Genomic DNA, 18439 nt, shown 5'->3' on the forward strand with positions numbered 1-18439 from the left:
TAAGCATGAGATACAGAAAGAGATTGAAATTCTCAGAGTGAGAATGAAGATTTTAAGATAAAAAAGAATATATTCATATTCACGCCACGCCTCTGGCAGAAAACAAACTGATGGATCAATATCTGTGATAATAAGAACAAAATAAGTTATGCATTCTTTAAGTCATATTAGTATTTTAATAAATAATTGCAGATCGTACTATAGCAGGAACTTAGCCATGAAAAAGAGTTTATAAAAAAAAAAAATTACTACTCTCAAATTAAAATCATAAAAAAATTAATCTGAATTGAAATTCAGGCCAATAATTATGAACCAATAATTTTAAGAGGATATTTAAGAGAAAAAAAAACAAAGGAGAAAATCAAGAGAGAAACCGGTTGATTGAGAGGGGAGATGGCAGCAAAACAGCCAAAATATAGCCGACGAGATAGAAGTATAGTGACATACTTCATACCGAAGCGTGATGCCAAGTAGTAATAGAGATCAATAATGCGCACCAAATGACAAAAACAAGAGAGAAAGATAACAATGATAATGGAAGACTATGGTGAGCAGAATCAGCTTGCAAAAAGCTCAACACAGTTACAACTTTGAGCTTACTATAAAATTAAAATAATCATTTCTCGATAATCATCTTCACTGAATCATTTAGAATAGTCAGCATAAGGCCAATTAGACTTAGAGTGAAGAAGAAAAACGCTAATACGTTAAGTTAATGCTGAACACTCTCTCCTCCCTCAATCAGAGAAAAACAAAATTATTTCCCTTTAAATAGTGAAGCTAAGGTGAGTACAAAACAAGTGAAATACATCTTTGAAATATAACAAGATAAATATTACTGTGTAAAAAAGAAAAACAATAATTAAGCGAAAAATGAGCACTTGATAAAAAGAAATAACAAAGAACAAAACTTATATGATATGAAACTTGATTTGATTTGACTTATACTAATAAAAAGGAAAAAAAAACACTCGATAGCAATCAATGAATCTTATTTATCTTATCCATTTATGAAGTTCTCAAGTTCCTTTTCAGTATTAATAACAAAAACCTGCCCATTATGTACAGGGCGAATCCTCACACTCCCTGTTCGGTCAACCCATACATACTTGAAGTCGCGTTCCCTTTGATGTTTTTTAGCCATATTCAGAATTCTCCTTCGCTTAGCGGTCAATGATACGTTGACGTAAACAGGCTGATCATCACACGGTAACCCCACATGACGAGTAGAAAGTTTCTTAACTGATTTTTTGCCGGTGATCACCCTATCCGCAACGTCACGACGAACAAACTTCGCAACTATACCAGGAGTCGGTTGACCAGATCCCATCTTCAATCTGTGACAACAGTCAATTGCCTCGGCGCCTATATTTACTCCGACGGCCTTACACGTTGCTATCACTAGATCTGTAACGTTCTCATCACGCGACACCGGCACACCATGAATCTCCAAAGTGTTTCTTCGGCCATATTGTTCAAGTGAGTCGAATTTATCAGACAAGAAATCAACACTCTCCCTTAGAATCAGATTCTCCTTTCGCAAAGATAAAATAATGTTTTCTTGATTCTTAATTATTTCACTCTGTTTAGCAAGAATCTCAGAGTTTGACATTAGTTTATCAAGACAAGACTGAAGCGACGTCTCAAGCTTTGACTGACTATCGAGGATATCATTTTTAAAATCTAACAACGACTTTTCAAAAATTTCTGCTGTAATAGGTTGCTGCGAAGCTGCAGAATAATTATTATTACTACTTTTAACAGGTGTAGTGTCAGATTCACTATTTCTTTGTGAACGTAGTTTAAAAACACAGCTCTTACACGACCAAGACGTAGATATTAGTAACTCAAGTTCGGCATCACTCAATTCCTTACCGCCACCCACACATTTACCATGAAAGATTGAATTGCATTGACTGCATATCACTTTATCTCTAGCTGATCGGTTAATTGAAAACTTGCATCCAGCACAGGCACTCATTTTGTTAGTCGGAATAATATATATGCAATAAATAACTTGTAGATGAATAACACAGACAGTTCAAACAGAATAAAAATCAGAGGCACAGCATGAAAACTCGACTATTCCATCGCACTGATAATAATTACGATAAGAGAGCTACAACAAAACGTCTTACTTCTGCGAAAGCTTCGGAGCTACTGAGCTACCTTTTCACAGGTTTGTGCCTATAAGATAACTTTCTTCGTATCCAACCTACTGATGATGTGGGCTAGTAGTTTTATTCTGCGTGAGATGTTTTAATACACTGATTCTGTATTACTGACTCGTAATATTAAAAAAAATCGATACACCAAGTCCTCCTTTGCCTTTATGATCGATAGATTCTTTATTCAATCGATGATCAGTCATTAGGCTGAAGTTGATTCTATACAGCGTGTATTATTATCAATATTACACTTGGAAAAAACGTTTTTGGCGATAATAGATTCAAATACGAAATTAGTTGACCGAGTGAAGTGAGGTCTAAGATTCAAGTCGAATACGGTTTACGGTTAGGCATTTCTCTTAATGTTTAAATGTTTAAATGTTTAAATGTTTAAATGTTTAAATGTTTAAATGTTTAAATGTTTAAATGTTTAAATGTTTAAATGTTTAAATGTTTAAATGTTTAAATGTTTAAATGTTTAAATGTTTAATGTTTAATGTTTAAATGTTTAAATGTTTAAATGTTTAATGTTTAAATGTTTAAATGTTTAAATGTTTAAATGTTAAATGTTTAAATGTTTAAATGTTTAAATGTTTAAATGTTTAAATGTTTAAATGTTTGAATGTTTGAATGTTTAAATGTTTGAATGTTTAAATGTTTAATGTTTAAATGTTAAATGTGTTAATGTTTAAATGTTTAAATGTTTAGATGTCTAAATGTTTAAATGCTTACTAGTAAATGAGAAACCGAATAAAAACTAACCTTTGTCTCCGCTAGGAATGGATTTTACGAGATCTTCTGTTTTCTTATCATCTGCCTTGTCGTTTGATCGAAGTGGTCCCTGCAATAAAACATCACCAATATAGCCGAATAGAATTATCGTTTAGTGATAGACATTCTACAATAGAAAGACAATAAACTATAGTGCCCCCTGGATTGGAGAACTCGCACATGAACTGTTGCATCGATCTTTGAAATCTGCAACTTGTAAAATTATTATATAGAGCTGGTGCAAATCATTGAACAGCTTAATATTTCTTTTACAAGGATAATTTGACAGTGGATTTCACTGGGGATCTTTTTCGAACAAAAATCGATGGATTTTGTAAATAAGACGAGGCCGCCGAAAACAATTATGGACAGGCAGAAGTTCTAGTGACCCTTCAGCGAGCGCCTATTGTTATTAATTAGATTTTGATATTCTCGTGGCCTATTGTTGTGGAATCGCAAATTTGTCACTCCAATGAATATATTGGTAGACTTGTCTGGGTTACTTAAAGCTGTGCAAACGCTAAAAATGAAATTTCTACTGGTGATATTTTACAAAGATTTTCGATTTGTATATCATCAAGCTATCAAAAAGAAAAAGTTTTCTCAGGAAATTGAGATGTGAGCGCCTAGTTTGAATTTTTGGGATAGAACATTGCAAATTCGGTAGGAGATAAATCTATTGGATCCAGGGGATAAATTATTCATGGTATTGTTGATAAAATAAAACAAAAATTTTCAGAAAATATCAATTTTTGAGAAAGTTATTCAATTCACCAAAAATAACTCAACTAAAAGTTATTTTTGGTCATTTTAAGTCAATTGAATACCTTTCTCAAAAATTGATATTTTCAAAAAAAAAAAAAATGTTTTATTCAATCAACAATACCATGAAGAATTTATCCTCTAGATTTCATGGACTTTTCTCCTACTGAATTGGCAATGTCCTGCCCCGAAAATTTAAACTTTTGGCTCTCATATCTCAAAAAGTAATGATCGGAAAAAAGGGTTTCCTGAGAAAACGTTTTCATTTTGATAGCTTGATGATAAACAAATCAAAAAACTTTGTAAAATATCATGAATTGAAAGTTTATTTTTAGGCTTTGTACAGCCGTACACTTTTAGGTGTAAGCCAGCAGTAGCCTACAATGATTCGATAAACAAACATAATATTACTATCGATGGTAAGTACAATTCAGTCGAACTAAGAACATAACTCATTGTTCATGATGAGACTAAACACATTAGTCTACATAGTCATTATGATCATCAGAAGGACGCAAAAAATAATACGTTTAGTAAGTATCAAAAATATTTGTATGTAACTCAACTTGTCAGTATACAGCTTGTGAGCAAGTTGAGTTCCATCCAATGAACCATTGGGAATAATACAATTATTACAAGTACTTGATTACTGATTCAGATGCAATAATTGTAGAAAATACAAGTAACAGATGTACGGTAAGGTGCAAAGTAATAGATAGTTGGTGCTCGCTTCCAGCTAAAGTGCCTCCAGAAACGAGAAGGGGCCACAAATGAGGGCAATGTAGTGGAATCAGATGACAAGAGAGTATGGTAGTCGGGAGTTGGAGGATGTACCTTTTTGAACCTTTATTGAACAATACCCACAGTCGACAGGTAGTGCAGTCCCGTCTCGCGTCTCCTTGAAAAATCCATTTCAATTTTGAAGCTGATTGATTAATCGTTTAAAAATAGATGAGTTTAAAAGTTATTGTCGAACATACGGACAATCATACAAACAAACAGACGCATAGACAGACAACGATCTTGGCCTTGACTCAAAAGTAAGAACTAGCTAACGTTCGTCAATATTATCTTTTGCATAGTTGTAATCAAGCAACAGAATAGGTACAGTAGGCTTACTAATATGCTTTCTCTGTGGCATAAAATCGACTATAGAAGCGAAATATAGTCTCATGAATCTACATTCTACAAAAAAATATAAAAGACGATACAGTAACTTATTCAATTTATCATTCATTTACTCAATCATTATAGTCATGAATACATAGTAATTAAACGAAAATCCAAAGTAAATGCTGCCAGGCATTAGCATTTGAATAAATGCAATCTTTCATTCATTTTCATCTGTAGAACAATGAATACTAAGAAATAGATCAATACGGTAATACATAAAATTTTGATGAGTACTTGAAGTAGGGAGTACGGTACTTAACTAAAAAGTCAAAAAATGCCTAACACAACAATCCTGGGATACAGGCAATAGAATAGTATTGGCTGCTGCTGTATAACCAAGAGTCCACCAACTCAATAGGCTAATTGATACTTTCAAATTCACTCACATTGGAATCGTCGATTAAGTATTGCAGAAACGTTTTGAAATCAAAATCTTTCAAGGAATCAAGTTTCTTGGACAGAGTTACCTTGTCACCTGTCAACAAAAAATTATTAGATAGAAATAGAAAAGTTATATTATGGCATTGATCAGGTACAAGAAGTAATGTTATTTGAAGAAGGTACTGGAAAAACACACTCCCATTGAACCCTTGATTTTATTTCTAGGTTGGGTGAAAAATCACCCAGTGCTTGAGAAAGTTGAATGCCCTATGATGACAACAATGCCTACAGCTGTCTATAGTTCCATCAGAGAAAACTTCTATAATGAGAAACACAACGTAGTGCATTTATAATATCACGCATAAGTTTGGTTCTGCATAGTCCCACCAGATCGCATAAGCATGTCAACAGACACTTGTAACGGCTTGTAAGGAGTGGAAGGAGAAAAGTGGGCTGGCATGGGAGTATGGAAGGAGAGTGTCAGTCTTTAGAACCGGTTTTATAGCTGCGACTGGCAGCCTGCCAGGCTTTCAACTCATTTCTGAGGAAGCCTCAACAATAATATTGCAAGCTCAACCAAAGGCCAATTAGTGGCCTATTATAAAAGACAAACAATTTCATTCCTTTGTGACATTTAGCTTTCTGCTCTGACAACTCAAGAGCTGAATCATGAATATATATAATTTCTATTTTTCTATAATCTGTTGATATGAGAAGTTCTTTAATATGATAAGGAGAAGAAAAGGAGGATGATAAGAATGATGAGAAAAATAAGAGGAAAATATTATTTTTGATGATCATAAGTAGAAAAGAGTAGGAAGAGATGATGATAATGCTGATAATAATAAGAGAAGAAGTGATGATGGGATATGACAGAAAAGGAGAAGAAAGAGAAGAAAAATAAGAACTTCTGATCATTTTCTTTCCCTCTTTTACTTATTTTCTTTCTTCTCACTTCTTCTTCCACTATTATTCTCAGCTCTTCATCTTCTTCTCGTTATCTTCCTCTTCCTCCTCCATTCTCATCTTCATTTTCTTCTTCTTCTTCTTCTCCTTATTCTTTTTCTACTATTTCTTTGTTTGTTCTTTTTCTCCTCCTCTTCCTCCTCCTCCTAGAAGAAAAAGAAGAATAAGAAGACATGAAGAAATAGCAGAAGATGAATAAAATGAAGATAAAAATGGTGGAGGAGAGGCTGAAGGAGGAGGAGGAGGAGGAGGAGGTGGAGGAGGAGGAGGAGAAGGAGGAGGAGGAGGAGGAGAAGAAGAAGAGAGAAGAAGAAGAAGAAGAAGAAGAAGAAGAAGAAGAAGAAGAAGAAGAAGAAGAAGAAGAAGAAGAAGAAAAGAAGAAGAAGAAGAAGAAGAAGAAGAAGAAGAAGAAGAAGAAGAAGGATATTTTTGTATTCTGTGGTTCCATGTACTCTTGTTAACAAGAGTATTGTGTTTTGTTGCTAGTTCCTCTGCTAGCTCTTCCTACCGACATTAAACTGAGGGTTCACACATGCGGTGCTGATTGGAGTGACGAATGCCAGATAGAGACCATGACGTTTGATTACAATAATACCTAGATATAATGATTATATGCATGAGACACTCATGTTACAATATATCAATAATAGGAGATGCGATTTATGCGTTCAGCCAGCTGAGGGGAATCGTAAGTATAAATCACCTGAGAACTGTGTACTCTGTGTATGTTCAGTCTGTCATGTCCTATGGTATTATTTTATGGGGAGGTGCGCCTTAAACCTCACTTTTCATATTCACATATATGGGACTTGTGGCAGTTGATAGAGCTTATCAATGACTTTTTTAGGTATGAGTTTGATCAAAATCATTGTGCCGTTTTGGAGAAAATCACAAAAAATGTGTTTTTGACAACATTTTCGCCATTTTAGTCGCCATCTTGAATTGCATTTGATCGAAATTTTTCGTGTCGGATCCTTATAGTGTAAGGACCCTAAGTTCCAAATTTCAAGTCATTCCGTTGATTGGGAGATGAGATATCGTGTACACAGATGCACATACACTCATATATATACACACACACACACACACACACACACACACACACACACACACACACATACAGACCAATACCCAAAAACCACTTTTTTGGACTCAGGGGACCTTGAAACGTATAGAAATTTAGGAATTGGGGTACCCTATTTTTTTTCGGAAAGCAATACTTTCCTTAACTATGGTAATAGGGCAAGGAAAGTAAAAATATATTTCAATTCAGAGTCCAATCAGCCTCTTTTACAAGGTATGCCCGTTCTCATGACTCGGGCCACCCGCGTAACTTATGCTCAGCTTGTGATACTCAACTTGGCTTCAATTCACTACCGTTGTCAGTACAATCAACCAATTGTTTTACTGCTTGACGCTTATCGCGAATTGTAACGGAACAATTCTGTTCTCTCTCTGGACTATAATATTTTCTCCCTCTCAACATTTTCATTATGAACTTGAAACCTCTAATGTTTTTGCTATTCAATCGAAAATAAGTTGATGACTTGTGGCAAATTACTTATTGTAGTAAATACTCATTGGTATTTAGTGAACTTATATAACTTTATTGATTTGTACTGTAAAACTCAATTACTTATCTCTAACTTGAAATACTATACGATATATTCTTATCATACTTTGTTATGCTTAATGACTACATTATGTATCTATACAACTTGTTAATTGAATTCTCAGTCTATTAATTTCTATTGTGAAACCGCATTATTAACTGTATATTTCGAATATTATTCGACTTATTCCCTCTTATGCTTCATATAAGCCAACTTGTCTTTCAAATTGTACTTTTAAAAAACCTCAATTTCAGTAATTGCATTATTTATAGTAAGTTTCTTAGCTTCTTATGGCTATTCTTGCAATCTCAATTAGCCTATCTATTGTACCTCGAGTTATTATTGTCAGTTTGAATTGTGATAAAACCTTATTGTTATCGAGTCACTAGTCATCATGGCTAAATCTCTAGCAGTGGTCACAAATTCGGATATTATATGATATGTCAAAAAAGATCTCTGATAAGGAGATTTATCATAAATTGCTAGCTCGTTCTAAATCTTTGAACATATTAAGATCAGATCTATCGCGGATGTTTCACAGAGACAAGTTCTCACAGAGACAAGTAGTGTTTTTTAACGATATTAGTGTCACAGAGACAAGTTTCATAGTAACAAGTATTTCTATAAATGGCAGTCTCACAGGAACAAGTTCCCACAGAGACAAGGTGAGTCTCACTGGAACAAGTAGAGAAGAAGAGTCTCATTCGAACAAGTAGTGTCACTGGAACAAGTAGATGGATAGAGTCCCATTCGAACAAGTGGAGTGTCACAGAGACAAGGTCAGTCTCACAGGAACAAGTTTGGTGTGGTGTGTTGCCTACACATGAAGATGAAGGCATTCCATTTTTTGTTCTAATAAATTGGATGTCATCTGTTTTTAATATATATACATATATATTATTATGACATGAATAGAATAGAATGACTGCCTTTATTTTTCCTAGAGAGCAAAGTAAGGGCGCAGTCGACCCTCTCTTACACTCAACTCTCTATCAAGTATTATAACAATACAAAAAAATAATACAAATAATATGATTAAAAACAAATAATAGTTAAGTTATCTACTTATTTGAATTGATAACAAATTTTAAATTGTTGAAAAGAAAGAGAAAATAATACATAACAATGCTGAATAATAGTATTCTCTGATACTTTATCACTTTAGTGAAAAATAAGACAAACTAACATACCTAAAATACAATACAGTAGGCCTACATAGCAACTGAAGTGTTTGCTATACATTTCATTTCCTACTTATTATCACAATGTAAATCTCGAAGTGGATAAGTGAATTACATTATGATTTATTTTAAAAGTAAAATAGAATCTTCATTCAATGAACAAACAACGCTCCTTCAATCCACGTGACATACATATATAAATATATAATTTACATATGTAAATAATGTGGTGATGTGCCGAAATTTATTTTTTTCAAAATTATAACTTTTCCAAGATAAAATTTTATTAAGCAGGGAACCCACTATGCCGTCACCGTCAGGCACCGTCCAGCACCGACCGTCACCGTCAGTCGCCGCCTTCACCGTCATTTTTCCGGCAATAACCCACTTGCCCGTCTGGTTAGAAACCGGAGCTAACCAGAAGAAATGCATCAGTTGCGATGGATTAATAATAATAATAATAATAATACTTAAGTTAGAATATAAATGGAAATAAGGAAACAATAGTAAAAACACTATTTCTAGCACTTTTGCAAGATTTAATTGTCAGACAAATAAGAAGATATTTAGTACAAGTAGATTGTCAAACCAACGATAGTTTTGGCTGTTATGTGTATTTTTACAAGCACTTTATTTGTATAAAAGAATAAGTGATCACAGTAATAGAACAGTTAACTTCAAGTAAAGAACAAGTAACTTTACTGATAGTTAAATGTCGACAGGAAGACAGAAGACTAATATTTCCTCTATGGTTTTCCAACGTTTTCCTTGAGTACTTAGAATTGTTGTAGACGCAAAATCATCATAAAAAATCAGATGAACGTCCATTCTATTGCTGAGTCTTCTACTTTTATTGAGGGTATTTTCCTGTATTCTGTCTTTGTTGGATGTATTCCTTTCACGTTCTATTGAGGGAAATTATTGTCGTCCCCACCACATCCTTTGTAATTTGGTATTTTTTAATGTATAATATTGCTAGCCCTGATACCTATTTTTTGAGCCTGATTCGGTTGACTTGGAGACCTGAACAGGAGACCCCTTTTGGATTCTGTAGAGTACAGACATCATTTTCTGAGCTGATTTATTTCTTATCTGATTTAATCATGACATATTCGTCTTGTTTTTGTTCTCTCCTGGAGACTAAAGATATTATTTGGAATCATTTATCCGATCAGTTTTGAAATTGCTAATATTTTTATTTAATTATTGTTAATGGCATAGTTAATTTCCATTCAGAGCGGTTGACTGCTGCACTTTATTATTATTGTAGGCTATGGATTAGTAACAGTCGAGAACCCATTTAAGGGTGAGTAATGAATATTTTATAGTATTGTTGTATTGTCTTTATTTCGATAATTTTACTTGTATGTATCAGGTAACAACCCCTGATTTAACGATTTTTTGTTATCTATATTTTTTAATATATCAATCAATTATTTTATGATCGAATTTACTCAATTTTCTAGTCTTACATCTGAGATGTATGACGATATCCTGATGTACAAGAAAGTTATACTAAATGGAGTATCTTCCTCCTCTTTATTTTATTGGTACAGTCATTTATATTTCTGGCATTTTGTAATTGGGATACACTCCAGTTCCCAAAATTGCCACCACGTTGTGCTACAATCGCTAATACACACTCACACAAAACTCATTTACGAATTGAGCATACAATGCGGGGTACTTGCATATCCCTGCAAATCCCCATCGTCTCCTCCACTGTTCGAAGCAACTTGTTTTGTTATGGTATTTGCCGTGAATTCATGATTCAGCAGCTCATTCTCTGTTTCGTTCAGACTCATAGATTCACAGCTTAGCAAATTCATAGTTCATTTTTCTCTTCAGTCCACTTGAGACATGTTTGCAGAATGTATTGTAGTACTGATTTTTTAGTTATTTGGTACAAGTAGTCTGTGAATGATTCTTCACGAAAAAATTCCCTCCGATAACCCCACAGTCTTAAAAAATACCTTTTATTCTTCATATATATAAAAGCGAAATGGCACTCACTCACTGACTGACTGACTCACTCACTCACTCACTCACTCACTCACTCACTCACTCACTCGCAGTACTAAAAATCTACCGGACCAAAAACGTTCAAATTTGGTAGGTATGTTCAGTTGGCCCTTTAGAGGCGCACTAAGAAATCTTTTGGCAATATTTTAACTCTAAGGGTTGTTTTTAAGGGTTTAAAGTTCGTCTTATAGCATGTATATTCTTCTTCTCCCAAACTCTTAATTATAATTGAAATTTCCATACCATATGTCATTATAGAACTATAATCTAGATAGAGTACCTCTTCGAAACAGTTGTTAACTGGCAACTAAATTAATAATTTTGTCAGGTTGGCATTAAGTTGTGTTGACTTTGTTAGGTTGGCACCAAGTTGAAGATTTAAATGCATTTATCGCGGAAAAATTGATTGGGCACTGCTACTTCAATCCTGGGAATATTATATTATTAGCCATCAGGCTCGCTTCGCTCGCCATATCCGTTTAGCCAGACGTTTAGTCTGGCCCCCAACTGGATTGTCCTAACATATGATAAAAATGCTCAAATGCTCAAATGCTGATTTCACTCTTGGTCGATCCAGTCGGGGGTCCAGGGGGGCGGAACCCCCTGGCTAGACGGATATGGCAAGCGAAGCGAGCCTGACGGTTAGTTCTTCATATAACTCAAAAACCATTCATAGTGAAAAAATCCAGAAACTTTTTCAAGAGCACAAAATCCTCTTTAATTCAACTCCAAATCGGGTTCATCACAATCAATTATGACTGAGACATGATTCTTGAAAACACAATTTCCCAAGAGTTTCCCACATTGAGTTTGGGCTATTGCTAGTGATGGGAATGAGAGGTTTGCTAAGATTCAAGAATAGCACGTCATTAAGTTTATATTCTTGAACAAGCTTCACTGAGAATTCACTGATTTACAGAAAATGGTGTCTCTAACATTGGTAACCTAACATTGAATCGTTCTGAAAATACTTTAAGGATAAGTCCTATCTACCTTCAAAGTTCATATGCTTTTTTTATGAAGGAAGTTTCCATTATTTGGTTTTCAACAAATCAGAAGTTATAATGATTACAAAATGTATTTTGTCTGGAATCGCAGTAGGATGTGCCCTCAACTGTCGCCTGCTGCAAGCGAGTCAGTACAGGCCCGACAGTCGAGACCAGCTACATTCGAGGCCAGCGATGGTAGAGGACTCCTGAAAAAGAGGCCTCAAATGTCGCCCGCGTTAGGCGACAGTTGAGGCCTCTCCAATTTTTGTACAGCCCCAACAGTCGAGACCTACAACGGGAGAGAACTCCTGAAAAAGAGGCCTCAAATGTCGCCTGCGTTAGGTGACAGTGGAGGACTCTTCAATTTTCGCACTCCCGACAGTCAATGCCTATGACCGTAGAGGACTGTAAAACAGTTCTCTACTGTCGCAGGCCTTGAATGTCGTCGGTTTCGACTGTCGCGCCCCCGTGAGTTTACTTATTAGATTCTACAAATATTAAAAAAAACATGTTTTTTCAACAGCAAAAATTTTTAATTTTTTATATTAATATTGGCCTAATAGGTACCCTACCTAAGTTTGCAATGATATGTTTTATGTAACATATTCATTTATTTACCGCCGTGATACGATATTATAAGATCCATAGGATCGTGGCAGTTTTCTTGACAGAACCTCTCAATAACGAATACCTCTTTGCAGCAAATTTTTTATCGGGATAATCAACTTCGTTATACAGAGGTTCGACTGTATTTTCATTTTCTTAGTATTGCTTTTCGTAACATTGAAGGACTGATGAATTTCGAAGTATTTTCTATTCTGGTTGTGAATATAGATGTTATTGTGGAATGTTGAATATTATTGTTTAACTTTGGGCTCATATATTTTATTGGTATTCATGATAAATTAAGCTTAGTAAATATATTTTGTTCATTAATAGTGGTTTTGTATAGAATAATTATTGAACTAGCATGAGTTTTAACTTTTGACTTAAGAAAGAATTGATCAATCTTCTCAAATTATGAACACGTTTTCTCCGAACCCTTTTACAGGTCAAGTTCGTTGGACAACAAATTCACTCACTCTTTTGTCCTTTTTCAGGATATAAAAATAACATTGAAAGTGCATAAGAAAAAAATTGTTATGATCTATTGAATGAAAAAGACTAAGAAATTGTCAAAAAACCACTGATTTATTGATAATTAGAAAGACCGGTTTTGGTTATTACACCATTGTCAATCTCTGATAAACTAAAACTAAATACAAGAGCAGCCGAATTTATACTAGTAGGCAAGTACTGCTATTGGTCGAGGGCATGAACGCCTGCCATTGGCCTAGCTAGACAGTCTCCTCCCCCTCAACGGTGTGACAAGATGGCGGCTTAAGCAACAGAATCGCCATGATAATAAAATGTACTTTTAGTACAAAATAAGAGTCAAGAAAACAAGTTTGAAAGATAATAAAACAAATATGTAAATGGAAAAACTATTGACTAATGTATGCTTACAATAATTTTATGATAAAACTAAATTCATAGTGTTGTATTGGTTGAAATGAATCTGGTCATTTAAACTATACTGGGAATTTTCCTTGATTACTCTTGTTATTTCTAAAGCCTCTAGAATATTCAAAGATCTGCCTTTGTTATCAACATGCAGAAACTTAACATTCTCCTTAACTGTGAACTTGTGATTATTTGTTATCAAATGTTCTGCAAAGTTAGACTCCCCATTTTGTTTATTCCAATCTCTGATGTGTTCTTTAATTCTACTTTTGAAACTTCTACCAGTCTGACCCACATAACAAGCATTACAATCATCACATTTGAGTTTGTACACTCCGCTTTTATCCCAAATATCAATTTTGTCTCTACTCCAGCTAAATAGACTATTTAAAATCGGTTCTGTCTTGAAAGCAACATGAAATCCATTCCTCTTCAATTCCCTACTTATCTTATCAGATACAAGGCCTAAATATGGGATTGTTATCCAAGTCTTCTCCTCACAGTTTGAGCCTACAAAGCTAGAATTGATTGAAATTTGTCTATTAATTTTACTCGATAATCTGTCCACCATACTTTCTTCATACACATTTGTGACAGCTATCTGTTTAATTTTAGTGATCTCAATATCAAAATCATGATGGCTCATAGGTATTGTTAGTGCTCTATAGACCATGCTATTGAAAGCAGCAAGTTTGTGAGAAATAGGATGACAAGAATGAAGGGGAATGATAACATCAGTATGGGTTGGTTTTCTGAAAATAGAAAACTTGTGAAAACCAGTGCTATGATCTATTCTTAAATCTAGAAAATTCAATACACAATCCTGTTCTACCTCTACAGTGAATTTTATACTCTGATGTAATCCATTCAGATAGGAAAGAAAATTGTCTAGTTGTCTGTTACTTCCTTTCCATAAGCAAATAATATCATCAACATATCGAAACCAGTAAACAATTTTATCTTTGAAATGACTATTTTCAATGATTCCACTTTCTAACTTATCCATAAATAATTCAGCTAGGAGCGGTGAGAGGGGTGACCCCATTGCCAACCCCTCTCTTTGTTCAAAAAATCTATTGTTAAACTTGAAATAATTATGCTGAGTGCATAACTTCATCAATCCTATCAGTTCTTCTCTGAGTGTATGATCATTTATAGAGGCTTTCATTATTTCCTCAGCTCTTTCAAGACTTTCTCCCACCGGAATGTTAGTGAATAAGTTAGTAACATCAAATGACACAAGTTTATAAGATGATAAAACAGGAATATGCTTTATATTGTTGACCAACTCCAATGAATTTTTAATACTAAACTTTGGTTGAAAACCTGTTAATGACCGAAAGGTGCTATTCAGTTTGTGAGCTAATTTAGAGCAGGGGGAATTAACAAAAGATACCACTGGAGTTTGGATCCATATGAGTGTCAAAGATGTTGAAGCGACAGAGTAATATTTTTACTTTCCTTGCCCTATTACCATAGGTAAGGAAAGTATTGCTTTCCGAAAAAAATTAAGCTACCCCAATTTCTAAATTTCTATACGTTTCAAGGTCCCCTGAGTCCAAAAAAGTGGTTTTTGGGTATTGGTGTGTGTGTGTGTGTGTGTGTGTGTGTGTGTGTGTGTGTGTGTGTGTGTGTGTGTGTGTGTGTGTGTGTGTGTGTGTGTGTGTGTGTGTGTGTGTGTGTGTCTGTGTGTGTATGAGTGTATGTGCGTCTGTGTACACGATATCTCATCTCCCAGTTAACGGAATGACTTGAAATTTGGAACTTAAGGTCCTTACACTATAAGGATCCGACACGAACAATTTCGATCAAATACATTTCAAGATGGCGGCTAAAATGGCGAAAATGTTGTCAAAAACAGGGTTTTTTGCGATTTTCTCGAAAATGGTTCCAACGATTTTGATCAAATTAATACCTAAAATAGACATTGATAAGCTATATCAACTGCCACAAGTCCCATATCTGTAAAAATTTCAGGAGCTCCGCGCTCCCTATAGGAAGATGTACATATATATATATATATATATATATATATATTATATATATATATATATATTTATTTATTTATTATTTATTTATTTATCTATTTATTTATACAATACGGTGCATAGAAACTCATGTTTTTCGAGCCGATAGTACTCGGTGACAAGAGGGGCTATTGCCCTTGAACAAATATGTTGGTAGACGTCCCATACTCACTCTACGGAAAATTTAGACTGAGTCAGTGTCGTCACAGAGGAGGAAAGCATTCCCTTCTACTTTGTGGTGTCGTCCAGTCCTGTGATCATGTAATCTAGTTGATAGTCTAGGACTAGTAACAACTGCAGTTCTGACTCGGTGTACATTTTCCGGAGTATGATCGAAATGAACGGGGAAGACCATGTGGCTTCTTTTAGATCACAGAACCAGTACTTCTAAACGTTGAAACCCATTGGAGTACTGTATTTCAATCAGGCACTGTACCACGACGTCCAACTCCAAAATATCGACGGAAAAGGAAAAGCGTTGCACTGTGACTACAGATTCATTGCTTCTAACTGCTCGAAAAAACTGCTCGACAGCAAACACACGATGTTGTATGTTCCAAAGCTCCATAGCGACTGGACTGGAATGATAAAGTATGGGCCATTGTCAACATTCATTCAAGGGAAGGGGAATGGAAGGGGGTATCTTCCATTGCTGAGTACTGGCGGTTCGAAAAATATTCGTTTCCTCTGCACCACTTTGTATATGGACATAATATAGAAAGGCAGTGAATTATAATTTTAACCTTAAAATCTCAATATTTATGTATATTCAAATCAATTATTTCTCTATAAACAATTTTTCCTTTAAAAAGAAAATTTTTAAGAATAATTATTCTTCAGAAGTTCCATATGAAAAAAAATCAGTTGTCTCACCAATATTGGAATATGCATTAGTGATCTCCTTCAGCTCAGCTCCTGTACTAGTACAAAGAACCGTCATATAGGTCAGGTCTTTCCCTTTTTTCCCCAGGGAATCATCGATTCTAGAGGCCAAATACTCACCGGGACTTTTCAGCAAGTCCCTCAAATTGCTCTGTGTATCTGTTCCAGCCTCTACATCAGAATTGAAGTAATCGGTGAGTGTATCTCCCAAATTCTGAAAAAGTTGTTCAAGATTAGAATACCAACTAGGAGCAGGTTCATTAAAACGGCCTGAAATGATTATCATAAGCACAATAATGCATTTTAATTGAGGAATTGAAACTACACCTTCTTCAATTGTATTTGAAAAAGTAACAATTCAATTTGAAAAGACATCAATTGTATATTTGAAAAAGCGAAATATTTGAGAATTTCAGCAGAAACCGATCCTTTAATACTGTGTGTTCAAATTTGTAAACAAGATGAACTGTGTTTTCAATTTGATTCCTTCATCACTACTCAGATATCATATATATATATATATATATATATATATATATATATATATATATATATATATATATTACATTTGAGTGTTTCGCGGATGGATATATTATATGTAAAAGAATTAACAGGGTACATCCGTTTGTTTTGACTTACTTGAGTCTGACGTTTCGTCGCCATCGCAGACGACATCTTCTGAGGGTGGCGTCGAAATCCACACTGAGTCCTAGGTATTCTTTCTGGGTCGAAGAGCATACCTCCTACCCCCTCCCTCCATCAAGGGCACCACAGACAGAATTGGAAGAGTATTAAAAACCCACAAAATCAAACCATTATTCAAACCCCATCTACTCATTTCCCAAATCTTAAAAAAACCCATCAACAGACTGGAGCTAGAAAACCAAGGAGTCTACAGTATCCCCTGCCTGAACTGTGACAAGCAATATGTAGGCCAAACAAATAGGAGAATCTCTGCTAGAATAGATGAACATAAATTAAGCATAAAAAATCAACAATCAACCTCAGCCCTATATAACCATGTGAAAAATACTGGTCATACAATAAATTTCGTGAATTCCAAACAAATAGCCAGCATTCGAGATTTTCAAGTCAGGATTGTGAGAGAGGCGTTGGAAATCGAAAAGCAAGGCTCTCTAAATAAAAGAGACGACAGCCTCAACGTGTCTCCCTTATGGAAGTTAATTTTGAATACCAAACGCCCAGTACCTGGTACAATGAAACCTGCTACAGCACCATTGTCACCAAAACAAGACAACATTCCTGGAATTTCACTCACCCAACAGCGCCAGCACAAGCAAGTGGAGGGAGGGGGTAGGAGGTATGCTCTTCGACCCAGAAAGAATACCTAGGACTCAGTGTGGATTTCGACGCCACCCTCAGAAGATGTCGTCTGCGATGGCGACGAAACGTCAGACTCAAGTAAGTCAAAACAAACGGATGTACCCGGTTAATTCTTTTACATATATATATATATATATATATATATATATATATATATATATATATATTAAACTTTGGGAATATGTTGTGTGAATATTGGGGATGGTTTCTGACCAGAAATTTCAATAGGGGGGCTAATAATAATTATTTATTAATCAATTTCACAGACCTATGTTTTTGATATTGTCGGCCGAGCAGCTACTGAAGAACGGAAAGATAATCATGATTCAAGATCATATTGTGATAATATGATTTAGCATCTAAAGTAACCAGCTGTAATAAATGTCACCCTGTGATAAATTGTGTAATGGTATTAGAAAGGTAGTTTGGAGTTGAGTGTAGTTGATTTTGGACCAGCTGTATATCACTCACCTATCATTCAGAAACTGGAAAATGTTGGGGGAAAATTATTCACCTCATGAAGGAGAGTTTTTCATATTGCATTCATTAATTACTGAAGAATGACAGAATAATTTACATTTTTTTTAATGAAGCTTAGCTTACATTCATCCTAAAATGGAAGATTGAAAGAATATGGAGTTCTGTGTGATTCATCAT

General features: G+C 34.7%; 1 protein-coding gene across 1 annotated transcript in view; it reads right to left on the reverse strand.

The window, feature by feature from the left end:
- Positions 1-18439, reverse strand: part of LOC111051244 (annexin B11) — a 125668-nt gene that overhangs the window by 6660 nt on the left and 100569 nt on the right. Inside the window, exons 4-6 of the mRNA XM_039419948.1 lie at positions 16430-16652; positions 5261-5349; positions 2931-3009 (exon numbers count right to left, since the gene is read on the reverse strand). Of these exons, the coding sequence (XP_039275882.1) occupies positions 2931-3009; positions 5261-5349; positions 16430-16652 (391 nt within the window). The remainder of the gene's footprint in view (positions 1-2930; positions 3010-5260; positions 5350-16429; positions 16653-18439) is intronic.

This window comes from Nilaparvata lugens, chromosome 2 (assembly GCF_014356525.2).
Source record: "Nilaparvata lugens isolate BPH chromosome 2, ASM1435652v1, whole genome shotgun sequence".
NCBI lineage: Eukaryota > Metazoa > Arthropoda > Insecta > Hemiptera > Delphacidae > Nilaparvata > Nilaparvata lugens.